Below are 14,840 nucleotides of genomic sequence, written 5' to 3' on the forward strand. Positions count from 1 at the left end.
CCAGACTTATCAATGGTTTCGGGGTCACTTAACTGGCTGCTCCTGTTGCAATTAAGAGATTATATCGCTGGTGGGTGTGTGAGGCATAAAGTGTTGTTCCCCAAAGAATGGATGTACTAACCAGACAAAACAACAGATGCCTAGTTAATAATACTTTAGTACTGATTTCCTTTTAAAGTTCTTTTTTTCTTTCTTTATGCTTTTTTTCTAAATGCCTGAGCAGCTTCATCATCTTGATTCGTGTTCAGATTTCTTGGAAGCTGGTGGCAACTAACCTAAATTGCTGCAAAAGTTACAAGTACATGGAAACATTTTTTAAATTCTGGAATTAAAAGAGACAGTTTGTTTTGTCAATATTTCCACAGACTGGGCTACTGTAGGGGCCATTGCAGCTGGCCAAGCTGAAGTTGGCCGTGGATACAGGTCCAGAGCTTTAACTATATTGTATTCCAGATAGTTGCCCCTGTGCTACCATTTATAGGTTTGTTACCATGAATTGGCAGGTGAAAAATAGTGTTTGAAGAGGTGAAGCAGCCCTGAGCAGACCAGGGGCACCACGATCAGCTTACTTAATTTCTATTCCGAGCAAGGAATGCCATTACTTTAAATACTGTGTTCTGGTTGCTAAGGAAACCAAATAAGTGGGTTGCTAACACAATCTTAGAACTTTCTATGAAGATTAAAGCACTTTTCTCTAGCTAAAGAGCAGATGGGAGAGTCATAGATGGAACCCATATTTCTCACTACTTGGGGGAGGGTTAGGCCAGGGAAAAGATGAAGGAAGAGTTTTTCATTCGTGGGAAGAAAATAAAATCTGTAGCTCTTGGCTATTTAACAAATAGTTGTTATTTGCTAAATCAATCAAGATAGGGGTTTAAATCTGGCTTCCAGTTCCATTTCCACTACTAATACTTTTTCTGTTTGTTAATTTATTGAAGTCAGTGCAAAATCTGCGAAGTCAGTTATGGGATAGAAAATAGTTGCGTTTTAGTTGGTCCATTCCTTTTGGTTATTCTTATAAAATATTTTAAGTACATAAAAAGCTCTACACAATTAAGGAAAAGTAGTGTTGATTAAAGCACAGCATGGGCTAAAACAAATGCAAAGTGGTCAGTCTTGCTTTGTTACTTTCATAGCCTCTCTACTTTCTGCATACCTGCATACTGCACACCTGTGCCACTCTGCTTTCTCTGGCCTCCAGTTCAAATTTTAGCGGAGGGTGGTGGGGGGGAGGGTTGGAACGGGAAGAACTAAGGTGATCAGCCTAATTGCCATGACCCATTCTGGGGACAGGACCCATCCAGGCCACTTTGAGGGTGCTGGCAGTCTTTGGCTATGGTAGCCTTAGAAAGTGCCCAGCTCACATCCAACTCATGACCATCCTTGACCAAAAAATGGCTGCACTGTTTCTCTAAGGAGCCAAGTTCTGATTCATCCAGTACATCCCCTGATAGAAGAGGAAATCAAGAACCAGAGATTCAAGGGACTTGCCCAATATTAGAGAATAGAGAAACAAGAATTCAGGCCTTCCCAAACCCCAGTACTGTCAAAAGCATCCAGGCTTGCTTCTGGTGGTGCTCCTCCTATGCATCTGCATGCCTTCTACCACTGGGCAGAGCTTAGTACGTTTTTTAATATGTAAAACCACAACAAATGTATCATCTCTGGAGATAAAAGAACTGGGGGCGGGAATCACCTGAGTGTAAAATATTGGACATCATCTCAATTTTAGAGGTTGGCCACAGAATAAATATCTCAGGCTTTGCAGGCCATATGGTCTCTCACCTCTGCATTGTAGCACTGAAGCAACCATGGACAATATGTAAATAATGTGTGGCTGTGTTCTAACAAAACTTTGTTTACAAAAAGAGGGTGCTGGGCAGCGTTGGCCCACAGGCTATAAGGCAATAGTTTGCTGATCAGTTTGCTGATCACCTTATCTAAAAGATTACATCATTTAATTGTTATACTTTATTAGGAAAAGAGAAAATTAAGGAAATAGTTTTATCTTTCTTGGTCATCATGGTGTTTGAGTATTTGTAAAATAGGAATACAGTAATTTCTTACCTTTCTAATTACAGATGTTACAGGATTTGTTAGAAGCTCACCATTTTCCTTACAATATTGGCTTTAAGAAGGGGGAAGCAAGGAAAAGGAACAATGAGAGGGATGATGACCTCTACTATTTCTGTGATTGAGAAGCCAATATTTTAAAAGTTTTCTCTCATTTCTCTTTATCCAGAACTAACAAACATTAACTGCTTTAATTTCAATTCAATACTCCATTCTTAAGCTGAGGGTTTACAAGGCAATGAAATTCTCTAACTCAGTTAAACAGAGAGAAGACTGAGAAGCAAAGGGTGAAAACAATTACCTGGAGAAATCTGCACAATGAAGCGTAGGAACCCGCCTTACTCACATCACTCATCCCCTGGTAGATAAGGATGCAACTGACACTGCCTCCCATCAGAGGCCTACCACAGGAATGCTATAGCTATTATCTGTTCCCTCTGGGTAATTCAAAGCCATGGCTACATGAAGCACTCATTCCTTCCACAGAAACCTATTACGCCAGCCTCCAAAACCATAGCACACCAGATCACAATTCCATTCTTTGGTTGGTTCCTCAGCAATTACATAAAGAACATCATGCTCAGCCAGAAGCTCCAAATTTCATGCAGCTCATTATCTTATTTGCTCCAATCATCTGCTTCCAACTGAAACCTTAGATACAGGTACAGCCAGTTTATAGTTGCACAATTATCCAACCCATTTCTGCAAGAGTAAGGGTCACCTTGCTTGCCACATGGTTGCTAAATAATTAACTCAAAGTGTCAAAATGGAAGGACTGGGAAGGGAGAAATACAGAGATTGAGACTGGGTCCAGAACTGAAACATCTCCCATTTCGCAAACCATACTCTGGCTCTGCAATCCACAAGGCTGCCATTGATGCCTAATATATAAGCCAAGTGTAATCTTCCATGACAGTAACATCACAAGAACCCAAATCAAGCCAAAAGTACTGACTGAACTGCTAATCTAGAAATTTCACATGACCTATTCAACATGTCTAAATGTTCTCTCTAAAATGAAATGATACCCATAGGCATGGTTCCCAGTTCTGAGCTTAGACTCAACTAAGCACCTTTAATGGCAAGGCCCATAGTTCAGGTTACTTCTCTTTCACCGTTTCCTGCTTTAAAAAAGTATTAATATTACATGTAGCTTTTGACTGTTTTCGGGTGCGATGCACACTCTCTTCTGGTCAGTTAGGAGAAAAACTGATCACTATTGGAAAAAATTAGGGAGTTGTACATGTACTGGTTAAAAAGGAAGTATCTGATACAACCGATGAGGCATCCTCCTCTTTGTGATCACCAAAAAGTTCATTTCTTTGTTATGAAAATTAGTATCCTATTTTCTGACAGATGAATGTACTCTTTTTCAGATTCCCTACATCTCACTGTGACATAGTGAGAAGTTCTGGGGCTACTTAGGGAAAGCGCGATGAGGTGAGGCCCAATAACTTTAGTCTCCAGGGCCCTCTTCAGTCCTCCTGTTCCACATTCCCGAAGACACCTGAAGGTGAAGGAAGCATGTTTGCTTTGCACACCCTGTGCACATTGTACCAAGACATAACAAAGTACAGTGATCGGGGCATGGGCTTTGGTGTGGGGCTGGGTTAACATCTCCATGACTCTCCCATCATCTGAAAAGCGAGAAATAGTAACCAAAATCTACTTCACAGGACTGTTTTAAGGATTAAGTGACTTAATACTTGGAAGACTTAGAACAGTGCCCAGCACAGAGGAACTAATATAAAAAGGTGAAGGAATCTATAGAAGCCTTCTCCTAATACCAGGATGGTCTCTGGCTAAACGCCTGGGCCCATGCCACAGATCACACCAACCATCCCAGATGGAGATTTTTATTCTTAACTCCTTTGTGCCGATTTTACAGCCTTTTTTGGCAACCCCATATGACCACCAATCAACACTCAAGCTGCACCCTTTTTTCTGTCTTCTACATGTGGGGAGTCATGAACTCTTTAAGTATCTCTTCTGAAAGGACAGATTTCATTTCAATAATCATTTTATTAGTACAGAAGAATCCCCACTAGTATTTACATAGTGCAAAAAAGCTGTTATTACCCCCCAAATGTGATATAACAATTATCCTTCATACAGCAAAAGATGAAAATCCCTTCATGTTATAACTCACACTAATTTTGCTAGTTTTTTATTAGAGCATTACAATTAAGACATTAAATTATAAACTTACATGGTATATTTAGAAATTAAATTATAAAATAATACAAATACTTTCAAGGTGTGATGTGCCAACAAAGTTTAAATTTTTCTCATTAGGATTCAGATTTCAGATTAGGCAAACAGTTTGGTTGATTCTGTGATGTATGTAAAGGTTGGAAGGGATGAGGGAGGAGGAAGATGTCTGTAAATAAATTATTTCACAGAATTTTTTTAAATCAAAAAAAGATAAAAATTTTTAAACGGGTTGATGTTCTAACCTGTTGGCCCAACATACAGAAAATACATGACAAGGGTGTTTTTTTTTTTAAGCAAACAGCAGCTTTACAAACAGTAATACTTCTTTATACATATATTAAAGTAACAATGTGTTAAGATTGAACAGTTTCATGTTAAAGAGTTGAAAATGAGTGTAGCATTCACTACTCATTTGCACATTTCGATTCCCACCCCTCCCTCCTCCCCCAGCTTATTTAGAAATCAGACAAGTACATATTTGGATATTAATTTCTCAGTATTTAAACTATGTGAATTCCTTTTGACTAATTCTTTTCCAAATACTGGAATCATATAAAATACCATCTCTGCAAAAACGACCTCCAGTCAAAGCCAGTAAAAACTTCTCAATGTATAACACACATTACTTTTCCATGTTTAGTCAAAAGAAATATATTACATCATTTACAAACATATTTAAACCAAAAATTAAGCTAATATGAACATTTGTCTTTTGAGAAGTAATCTTCACAGCAAACAAACCTACTGAAGCAGAAATCTAACTTTGGGAGTGTAATTCATATTTTAGTTAATATACTTACAGACTGAAATAGAAATCTATTATTAATTATTGCCAGTAAAACCACCTCTACACATTAAGAAAAAAAAATCACTATGTTTTTTACTTCTTGTGATGATGAACCAACGCTTACTCTTCCCACTGGATCTCTTTATAGGTCTTCAAAGAGCCAACCATGCCCACTTCAAAAAATATATAAAAGCTTTCCTAATTTTCACAACTCCTCCAAAGCCTGTAATTCAATATTCCAAAATTCAAAGGAAACAAGTTATAAAGACATTATTAATATTTATTTAAGCATGCTCTCAAAATGGTAACATTTCCTTTAATAATTCTTGGGTTGTCCTCTAGAGGTGACCTGTCTCATAAAAAGGCTATGGTCCCTTGGTTTTGCTGGCAGAAGAGGTACTGCATATGCGAGAGCATTTACTGAACATATAAATAAACACTTCTGAAGTCTATAGCAAAACTAAAAGTTACCAGTGTTCCGAAGATTTCCTCAACTTCTCTTTTGATACAAATGTCAAAAATCCAAAATGACAATTCATGTTCAGAAGAGATATAAAATATAAGAAACCTGTGAAAAGCCATCATCTCAAGGTCAAGAGTTATCTGAATCACTGACATCGAGCAAAGGAAATTTACACCATAAAAAGTATGAACAGTTTTTAAATTCACTTTTAAGACTGTCAGTAGTTCAAAACCTCTATCATTTCTTCAAACCAATGAACACTTCCAAATGTGTAGAGACAGTAAGATCTGCCATGTATAAATCCATGAGTACTATTTCAGAGGCTTCATTCCTTACCTGCTGTGTTCCTTTAAATATTGGATATTTAGTGCCTAGGAAGTCTATCCTGGAGAACAGTTTAGACAGGACAGTATAAGAATGTCCCCTTTTAGCACAATAATAAAGTTGATTGACTAACATTTTCTACACAGCAATCCTCCTAAACTTTCACAATTCACAAATACTAAATCATCAACCAAGAATCCAATCTCTCCAGTAATTAAATGCCAGCATTATAAAACATCAAAACTAGCACAGTAGTCCCAATGAGTTCAGTAAAGAATCTGCCCAATTCTTCTGTCCTGCCTCTGTGAGGCAAAGCCCTGCCCCAGATAATCAGGGCAGGGAAAATACCCCTTCCTTCTCAGTTTTGTGCCTGCTTATGGAAGCTTGTAAGTGGAAAACTGGCACACACACACGGATGTGTGGATGTGTGCATGTGTGTGTGGGGGGTGGGGGGGGACAGTTGGGGGTGGTGGGGAGTTGGATGGAAGACAAAAAAATTACATAGTTTGTTATTCTTCCACCATTACATAAACTTGTAAAGTCACTGAAGTCCAGGTGGTGACTGACCAGCAAATAAAACATTTAGCTCATTTATTGTCTCCTAAGCAGGTATACAAACTCCTAGAGAAGGGCAGAGATAAATAATAGTGAATAGAGAATTAATACCTACATATCTGTGTACTCTAAATCATCTAATAGTTTCAGCACAATTAGAACAACTTTCTCTTATCTTCTAAAACTTCCTCATCTAAGCCTTGATTATCAGGATGCATGTCACAAGTTGTGCAAAGTTCCTTTCCTTGACCTCCTGACAGTAACTATGGTCATTGCTATGTGGAAGGTGCTCAAGGCTAGGTGCAAAATAGGTATTTTTTAAAAGCTGAAACAGTTTTGCACTCAGGACAAGTTTGGATACTCAATCAAATCCATATCTCAAATCAAGAGTCCTGAACCAGAAGCATGCAAGAGAACACACCAGTATAAGACTTTGTTTCTGCAGAGTTTACATGTAAGTGCAGCAGTCATACAATCGGTTACAGTTATTCACCTGTCAAAATGTGCCTAGCTTTTTGTAAATAAGTCTATGTACAAGAGCATTCCTGAGGTAAGTAAGAAGCAAATATGAGACAGAACCTGGAGGTCCTATCATGGGTGACTGTTCACTATTATAGACAGCATCTATCACTTTCCACAAATGAGGCTAGCTAGCTATAATCTAAGATGGTGGCTCCACTGCTAGCTGAAGTTTTGAAGGCTCTGTTTTAGCCCATCCCAACACTAATTAATTACAATAATCAGTGACTTCTGACTAAACATTTGTGGACCACATAAAAGTTGCATTGATTTTTTAACATACAACACTGGTGGACTTAGTTACCCTCAGCCTTTCATTTAGTTTTCTGACTCCACCCCCAGTTCTTTTTTAAAGAAGCCCAAACAGCTTTTTGGTCAAATTAGAGTAGAGGAGGTGGAGTCCTGAAGCAAACACTGATAACTGCTTCTATCCTTAGAACCTTGTTCTTTAACTTTCAAAATGACTTTTAAGTAAGCATTTGAAATTTATTTTCTTTAAGATCTGGTCTTCTTTTTATCATTATTTTTGATTACAAAATAAGCTGAAACAGATCTGAATTTTCCACACAGTTCTTAGAAAGACACTTAGATGCTAATTAAAAGCTAAGCTATGGATCATAACAAGTAAAAGCTACAAAAATATTTGTTGGGAATTAAATACGTATATTAAATACTGGACAGTGCAAAATGCTGAGATGAAGCATAAAAGGTAATGGCTGCAACCCTTCCACAGCTGGAGATAGAGAGCCGACATTTCCTGAGTTACGTAGTTTGAGTTGCGTAATTAGAATCAGAGTGCTCTTTGTTGAGCGAGCTGCAGTTGCTGGACTTCTGCTGCCCAGGACTGGCCTGCTGGTCAGCAGTCCATGCCTCACTGTCCATCCCTGGCTCCAGCACCTCAGGCGCCTCTGCTTCCTCTTCTCCACTTTGCTCTACATTGTCTTCCTCAGAACCATTAAGGGTTTTTCCAAGCTGAAGGGTTTCCATAGTTCTCTGGGTCTCTGAGACCCAAGACTCAATTCTACTATTGAGCTGCACTTCTACAGATATGGGTTCATGAGTATAATCTTCCTCCTCCTCCTCATCTTCTTCTTCTTCTTCTTCAAGCATGCCAGGTACAAGAGTGCTGGTGGTGCTGGTGATGGAGGAATTCAAAAGATCTCGGCAACTGCCATCCAAAGAGCCAGTCTCTGTACTCTGCTGTGAGGCCCATTCCAGGTCATCTGGCTTCACTTCCTCTTTATCACTTGCTGTGGATTTCCCAGCACTTGTAGCTGAGGTAGTACTGCCTGTAGCCACTAATGACGGCTGCTTACCAATTGGGGGTGTGTCAAATGGAAGTTTACTAGGTTTTTCAGAAGTGCTGTGCTTACAGGATACCTCTTTCTCATTTTCTGATGCTTCCAGTCCATCTGAAGTTTCCACCATGTTTCTCCAATTTGTTTCTACAAGTATCAAGCAGATTTTTTAAAAACCAGAACACTGTTTCAAAATCATGCAACTCTTTAAAAACTCCCCAAAAAGAAAGAACAACAAAATATATAAATTTGTTGGCTTAGAAACTGACTGGAAAAACTACAAAGTTAGTTTATTTAGTACTAGTTTGAGACAGAGAGAGAGAGAAAGTGTGTGTGTGTGTGTGTGTGTGTGTGTGTGTGTGTGTGTGTGTGTGTGTTTCAGATGGGGTCTTTCTCTGTCTTTTAGGCTGGAATGCAGTAGCATGATCTTGGCTCACTGCAGCCTTGACCTCCTGGGCTCAAGCTATCCTCCTATCTTGGGCTCCCTAAATGCTGAGATTACAGGTGTGAGCCACTGTGCCCAACCTAATTTAAATGTTATAAAGGGAAAATAATTCCCAAAAATGTACATTCAAGATAAAGAAACAGGGAGGTAAGAATAAGTATATTAATGCTTCAGAATGCAAGAGATCTTATACCAATAGGAGCTCACTGGCATTCATAAATAAAATCCATATATTCATGAAAATCAATGAACTGCCTAACTTTTTGGTAGCCTAGAGGTGTACTGGGCTCAAGGACCCACAACCCAAGAGATAGAAGAGCCAAGATGTCCAGCAATAATAATTCTGATTTCATGTGTCTGTACCATGCTCACTCAGCAAGTTATTTAAATTATCTTTTGGCCTGTAATGGGACATGTGTTTCCAATTATAAGCAAAGAATCCATCCATGCGTTTCTAACATCTGTGAAAGGTTGTTTTATAATATATATATAGCTTGGCTTACCAAGTGATTTTGGAGGACAAAAAAAGTATTATATACTACAGTGATGACAAACTAAATTATTTCTCATGATAGGAAATCAGTTGAAGGCAAAAAACGTACCAAGAATCAGTAAAGATCTCTCACCCCTGTATTTTTTCAAATTTTTTTAAAAAATAAAAATTCTATCATATTGACATTACAGCTACTATTTGCAGTTAGTAGGTATAATATTGTAATCAAGTTGTAGCAAACCTATTCACATTAGTATGTTCAATATGGTCACCATCTATGGACTATATATTGACATAGAACATGTTTTGGGCACTTCAAGTCACGATACATTGTTTGGGAAAAAATTTCTTTCCTGAAGCTACTTTAGTGTAGAATGAGTCCTTTCCACTGTCATTTCTACCTCATGGAAAAAAAAAAAAATCACCTCCTCCTATATTCTCATTCTCAGCTAATGACATTATCATTTACACAATCTCAAAGCAGAAGAAACCTTATAGTAACACTTGATCCTACTTTTCTCTCTTATTAATATTATATCCCTTTAGTCCACTGAATTAATCACTATACCATGACACCTGTAGCTCAAAAACTACTAAATCTGTTTACTACTGCCTTAGCTCAGGCCTTCTTTTTCTTGCTGTTCATTTGTTAACATCTTCCTAACCAGTTTTGTGAACTGATTATATCATTGTCTAACTGGCTTTTTATCACCCTAGGATAGAATCCAAAATCCTTGGCGTGGCACAGCAAAGCCCTTCATGATCTGGCCCTTATCTATCATTCTGGTCCTATTTCATTCTGACCCTGCGCCATGGGCCACACACTCCATGCTCAGTGTCATCTAAATTCTCACTGTTCCCTAAAGTTGGAACATAAGCTATACTCTTTCTGTAGATGTGTTTTCCTCCTTTCCCCTTCAGACTCCTATTCATCTTGATAACCACTCTTAAATGTTAGTTCCTTCATGAAGTTTTTCCTGACTCCTGACAGGCAATCGCTAACCTGAACTCCCACAGTACTTTTTACATATCCAGTCAAAAGCCTTGTTTTGTGTTGGCTGTTTCACCTTCCTCATCCCTCCTCACTTCCACTCCAGCTCATCTCTGTGTCCCTATGACTGGTATATAGTAAGTGCTGGGAAAAAAAAAAAAAAACAGTCTAGTAAGTGAAATTTTTCCCACATATATTTAATTATGAAAAAAACTCTGAAACGCATAAAATGTTTAAAAATTTTAGATGCACATTAACATTTCAACAGTTTTTTTTTCTAAAGAGAAATCCAAGACCCCGAGATTAACTGATTACACCTAAAACCTTTAGGCAGAGTATAGAAAAACCAAGGCTTCAATCTTTGAACACTTTGAATCTGGTGCTTTCTGAAAACACCTCAATCTCTGAGACTTTCGTTTTATACTACTTGTGTTTATATGTGCCCATATGAATATTATTTGTTACTCTGTCATCTGCCCAAACCCACAGCTTTATAGGTTTCTCTTATGGCTTGCCTTTGAGATGTGGCATTTCACTATATAGAGAGGATCGTGCTCATTTACAATGTTAGCACCTTCCCTTTATCTTCTTAATTTTCAACTAGTATCACTCCTGCAAAAGAAACATGTCTGCCTCTAAACCAGTATCACCCATCCCTGGCCAACAGTTTCCTAAGGGCCCACAACAACTTGTTAATTGCCTCTGCTCTGGAGCTTTACTGAAAGCATTTCAAACATCTAACTACAATCACAGACAGGGAGGCCAGGAAGGGGAATATGGGAAGAAAATGAGGACTTGGTTTTTTTACATGTTAAATTTTAGGTGGCAACAAGCTATTTGATAACCTTCCAGAGAAAAGAAAAAAAGAACGAACAAAGAACCAAATGAAAGAAGGTGGCTATACTATTTAAAATTTTAAAAAAAGAAGAAAGGAAGTTACATAGGGAAAACAAATCGTAAACTAAACCAAGAAAGAGAACTAAAGAGCTCAAAGTATTATAGAAATAAGGCAAAGAAACTACTGAGATGTAGACTTCAATAAATAAAAGTTAAACATTAAATACTATTTTTTAGTCTGTATCTCTTCTTGATTACAATCAGACTTTACTTAAGGCAAATATCATGTTTAGGTTTTATAAGCTTAGAGTGAATAATATTCAGGTCTGTAGTTTACTTAGTAAATACAACATTTAAAGTTTTTTTTAATTTATTTTTTTCTTTTTAAGACTAGTGAAGTGCAGTAGTGAGAAGGGGGGAAAGAGCAGAACAAGGAGACTGATCTATAACTGACTGTGAACAAATTAGATAACTCACTACCTTCAGACCAGCCCTTAGGAAACATAAAATTTTAGTAACTGAGCATAAAGTATTGGAATAAAACTTCCTAATGTTTAGTTAGTGATAGGTCACAAGTATGGTGTGTTTTGCTTTTTAAAGCCCCTGAGGCTTTTATAAAGATTTGGAACTGTGATTAAATTCCGGGGTGTCATAAGAAGTCTCAGTCCCAAATATTCTCCTGATTTTTAATGAACATGTTTAATGCAATGTTTTAAACCAAATTTCGAGCAACATTTGAATAATCAAGAATAAAGATTAAAAAAGGTAGAATAGGAAGTCATTTAAATCATCTCATGGTTTAAGTCATTTAAAAGAGTATTCAACAACTTACCATATTCCTTTTCATTTACTTCAGAGATCGGTTCAGAAATAACACTGCAGAAAGAAATGGCACTTGCTGCAGAGGGATTCCGAGAATGTCCCATGTGGTGTGGTACCTTCTTCACATTCTTTAAGGCTTCCTCAGCCTGCTCCTGTTCCATTGCTGCAACCATATCTTTATATGCTTTCCTGGCTTCCTCAGTGAGTTCTACTAATTTATTAAACAGGCTCTGAAAAGAAAGAGTATTTTGATTAATCCATTTTTTGGTTACACTTTTTATTCCTATTATGGATAATAAGTATCTCTACTGTTTGTTTCAGGGTCAGACACAATTTCAATGAGGACAAAAATCCAAATGGTATGCAAACCACAGAACCTTATGAAATTACTCTGTAACTTACATTTACTGTTTATTTAATTCTCGCAAGTCTGAGGAAATGTCTTGATTCCAACACTAGCCACTAAATGTGATATATTAAAAGTTCCTACAATATTCAACAAGTGCACTCTTCCTTTAGTGTCTGCCACTACAGAGGGTACAAAGATGACTGAACATCAACTCTACTCTCAAGGAACCTTCTGTGTGGCTGGAAAAAGATGGTAAGAGACACCTATAATCCAAGGCATAACACCTTACATGCCTTGAGAGGTGTAAAGTGTTATGGCTTTAGATGAGGCATCAACTCTAAACTGCTGGGCATCACTGAGGAAGTCATGAAGGGAAGATGACATCAGCATTGGCCTTGAAAAAGGTACAATTTTGAGGGGTGAAATAAGGGCCTTCAAAGCCAAATATGCAAAATCATTAATAAAGCTACAGACATAAGAAAAGTATAAGGCTTGTTAGGGGAGCAGTAAAGAATTTTATCTGGGTTAGAATATAAGGGAATGAGTGTATTCTGAGTGATGTTCAGGAATGTAGAAGAAGATGGCAGTCTCCATAGGAATTAAATTTTTCTGTAATGTTTACTTTTTGGAAGAACTAGACGAAGACCAAAAGTAAGTTGGTGATAATATGGAGAGCTAGGACCTTGAAGATGATGAAAAGATAACACAAGATAGAAAAAGCATGACTACTGGGCCAAATGCAAATTAGAATATAGAGCTTGGAAGCAGAATATGGAGCTAAAAAACCAGATGTTCTTTCATTGCTGAAACAAAAATAGGAACAAAATAAACAATTTCCGTGAAGTGGTAGGTACACTGAGCATATTCACATCTAACGAGATGGCAAAATTCGGCTGGGCACAGTGGCTCATGCCTGTAATCCCAGCACTTTGGGAGGCCAAGGCAAGTGGATCACCTGAGGTCAGGAGTTCGAGACCAGCCTGACCAACATGGAGAAACACCATCTCTACTAAAAATACAAAATTAGCTGGGCGTGGTGGTGCATGCCTGTAATCCTAGCTACTCAGGAGGCTGAGGCAGGAGAATCGCTTGAAACCGGGAGGTGGAGGTTGCGGTGAGCCGAGATCATGCCATTGCACTCCAGCCTGGGCAACAAGAGTGAAACTCCGCCTCAAAAAAAAAAATAATAAGATGGCAAAATTCATATAGCATTAAAGTTGCACTTCAATAACCATGATACCTAATGACGTCCAAAGATTTAAGTTTCTACAGCCACCAGAAGGCCAATCTATATGACTTTTAGTTATGCCATAATTCTACAGCATCGCATTCCTGTTAAATGTCCAATTTAGTATCACAATGCAACATACTCACAACATTAAGAATTTCAAAGAATTAAACATAACCTGGACATTTTTGAGAATCTGTTTAATTTTATACTAAGTATAAACCTTGAGATGAAAGCATGGCAAAAGTGCTACATTGCTGTAGAATAATAAGTCTCTGAAGATTCATCTCAAGAGGGAAAAATATAAGTAGCATCCTTCATCCAGCTGCATTTTAAATTGTTTAAAATAGCAGGTATAATATAGGATGCTGCTAACTGTATTGATTTTTGAAGAGTGGTGGGTGTTACCTACTAGTAGTGTAAAAAAATATCATCAGGATTTATTATTTTTAAAAAGGAGGAAGGACAGATTCTGTTAAAAACGAAAAACAACAGCCCCTATGTGGTTACATGTAACAGGCTTGACAAATATTTGCAGTGTTTAACAAACCATGCACTGAAGTGAAAACAATAAAAAGAAAATATGCAAATGGATATGTGAGTTTAACATTGGTTTTACAATATAAAAGAAAGAAAGAAATTGTTAGGAATAAAAGAATATAAGGAAAGAGAAGAAAAACTGAAGAGAGATGCTAGGATCAAGGAATAAAAGCCTTGAATGTGAGGGTAAAGATTGGAAACTTAATTCCAAGATTAGTTGTATCAGATGGTAACAGTAACAGGTGCACTACCATTCATTGTGAATAGACATACTTGGTAATATACCAAGCTGATCTGGAACTCCTGGCCTCAAGTACTCCTCCCACCTCAGCCTCCCGAGTTACTGGGCTAACAGGCATGAGGCACCAAGAAATTCTCACATACAGTCTAGCATAGTGGGCAGATATACATCTATCTCACAATATCATTCAACAAACATATATTGCCTGCTTATACTCAAGTAATGTGAAAGGTGTCAGGAATATAAAGACAAGGGAAGGGGCCTATCACCAAGGAATTCACAGTTAAAGGGAAAGAAACATACGTAACCTACAGCAAGGCAGTGTGCTATGCTAAACGTGACAAAAGCACGGGCTATTGTGGGAGCACAAATATTATTTATATGCTCATAAAGCCGGTGGGTAGAGAATTTCATGGGTGGTGGGAAAGAAACAGAATGGACAGGAGAATGTAGGATATGCAAACATGGTGACTGGATAGACACATACACAAAAATAGTGTGGTTGGGAAAAATAGTCTGTCAATGATATCACAAAGTACTTCAGAATCAACTTTGTTAAAAAACAGTCTTAAACACTACAGTTGATGAGCATTACTCTAAATTGATAACCATTATATTATCAGCTCCTATAGATAAAGATCTATATTAGCAGATTGCCAAA

General features: G+C 37.7%; 1 protein-coding gene across 2 annotated transcripts in view; it reads right to left on the bottom strand.

The window, feature by feature from the left end:
* Positions 1 to 4,211: 4,211 nt before the first annotated feature.
* SECISBP2L (SECIS binding protein 2 like) overlaps positions 4,212 to 14,840 on the bottom strand; it is a 57,612-nt gene continuing 46,983 nt past the window's right edge. For both annotated transcript variants that reach the window (XM_002825425.5, XM_009249819.4), the window contains 2 exons: positions 11,832 to 12,051; positions 4,212 to 8,380 (listed from right to left, as the gene is read on the bottom strand). In XM_002825425.5, the coding sequence (XP_002825471.1) occupies positions 7,698 to 8,380; positions 11,832 to 12,051 (903 nt within the window). In that variant the 3' untranslated portion in view covers positions 4,212 to 7,697. The remainder of the gene's footprint in view (positions 8,381 to 11,831; positions 12,052 to 14,840) is intronic.

The sequence above is a fragment of the Pongo abelii genome, chromosome 16 (assembly GCF_028885655.2).
Source record: "Pongo abelii isolate AG06213 chromosome 16, NHGRI_mPonAbe1-v2.0_pri, whole genome shotgun sequence".
In the NCBI taxonomy this organism is placed as follows: domain Eukaryota; kingdom Metazoa; phylum Chordata; class Mammalia; order Primates; family Hominidae; genus Pongo; species Pongo abelii.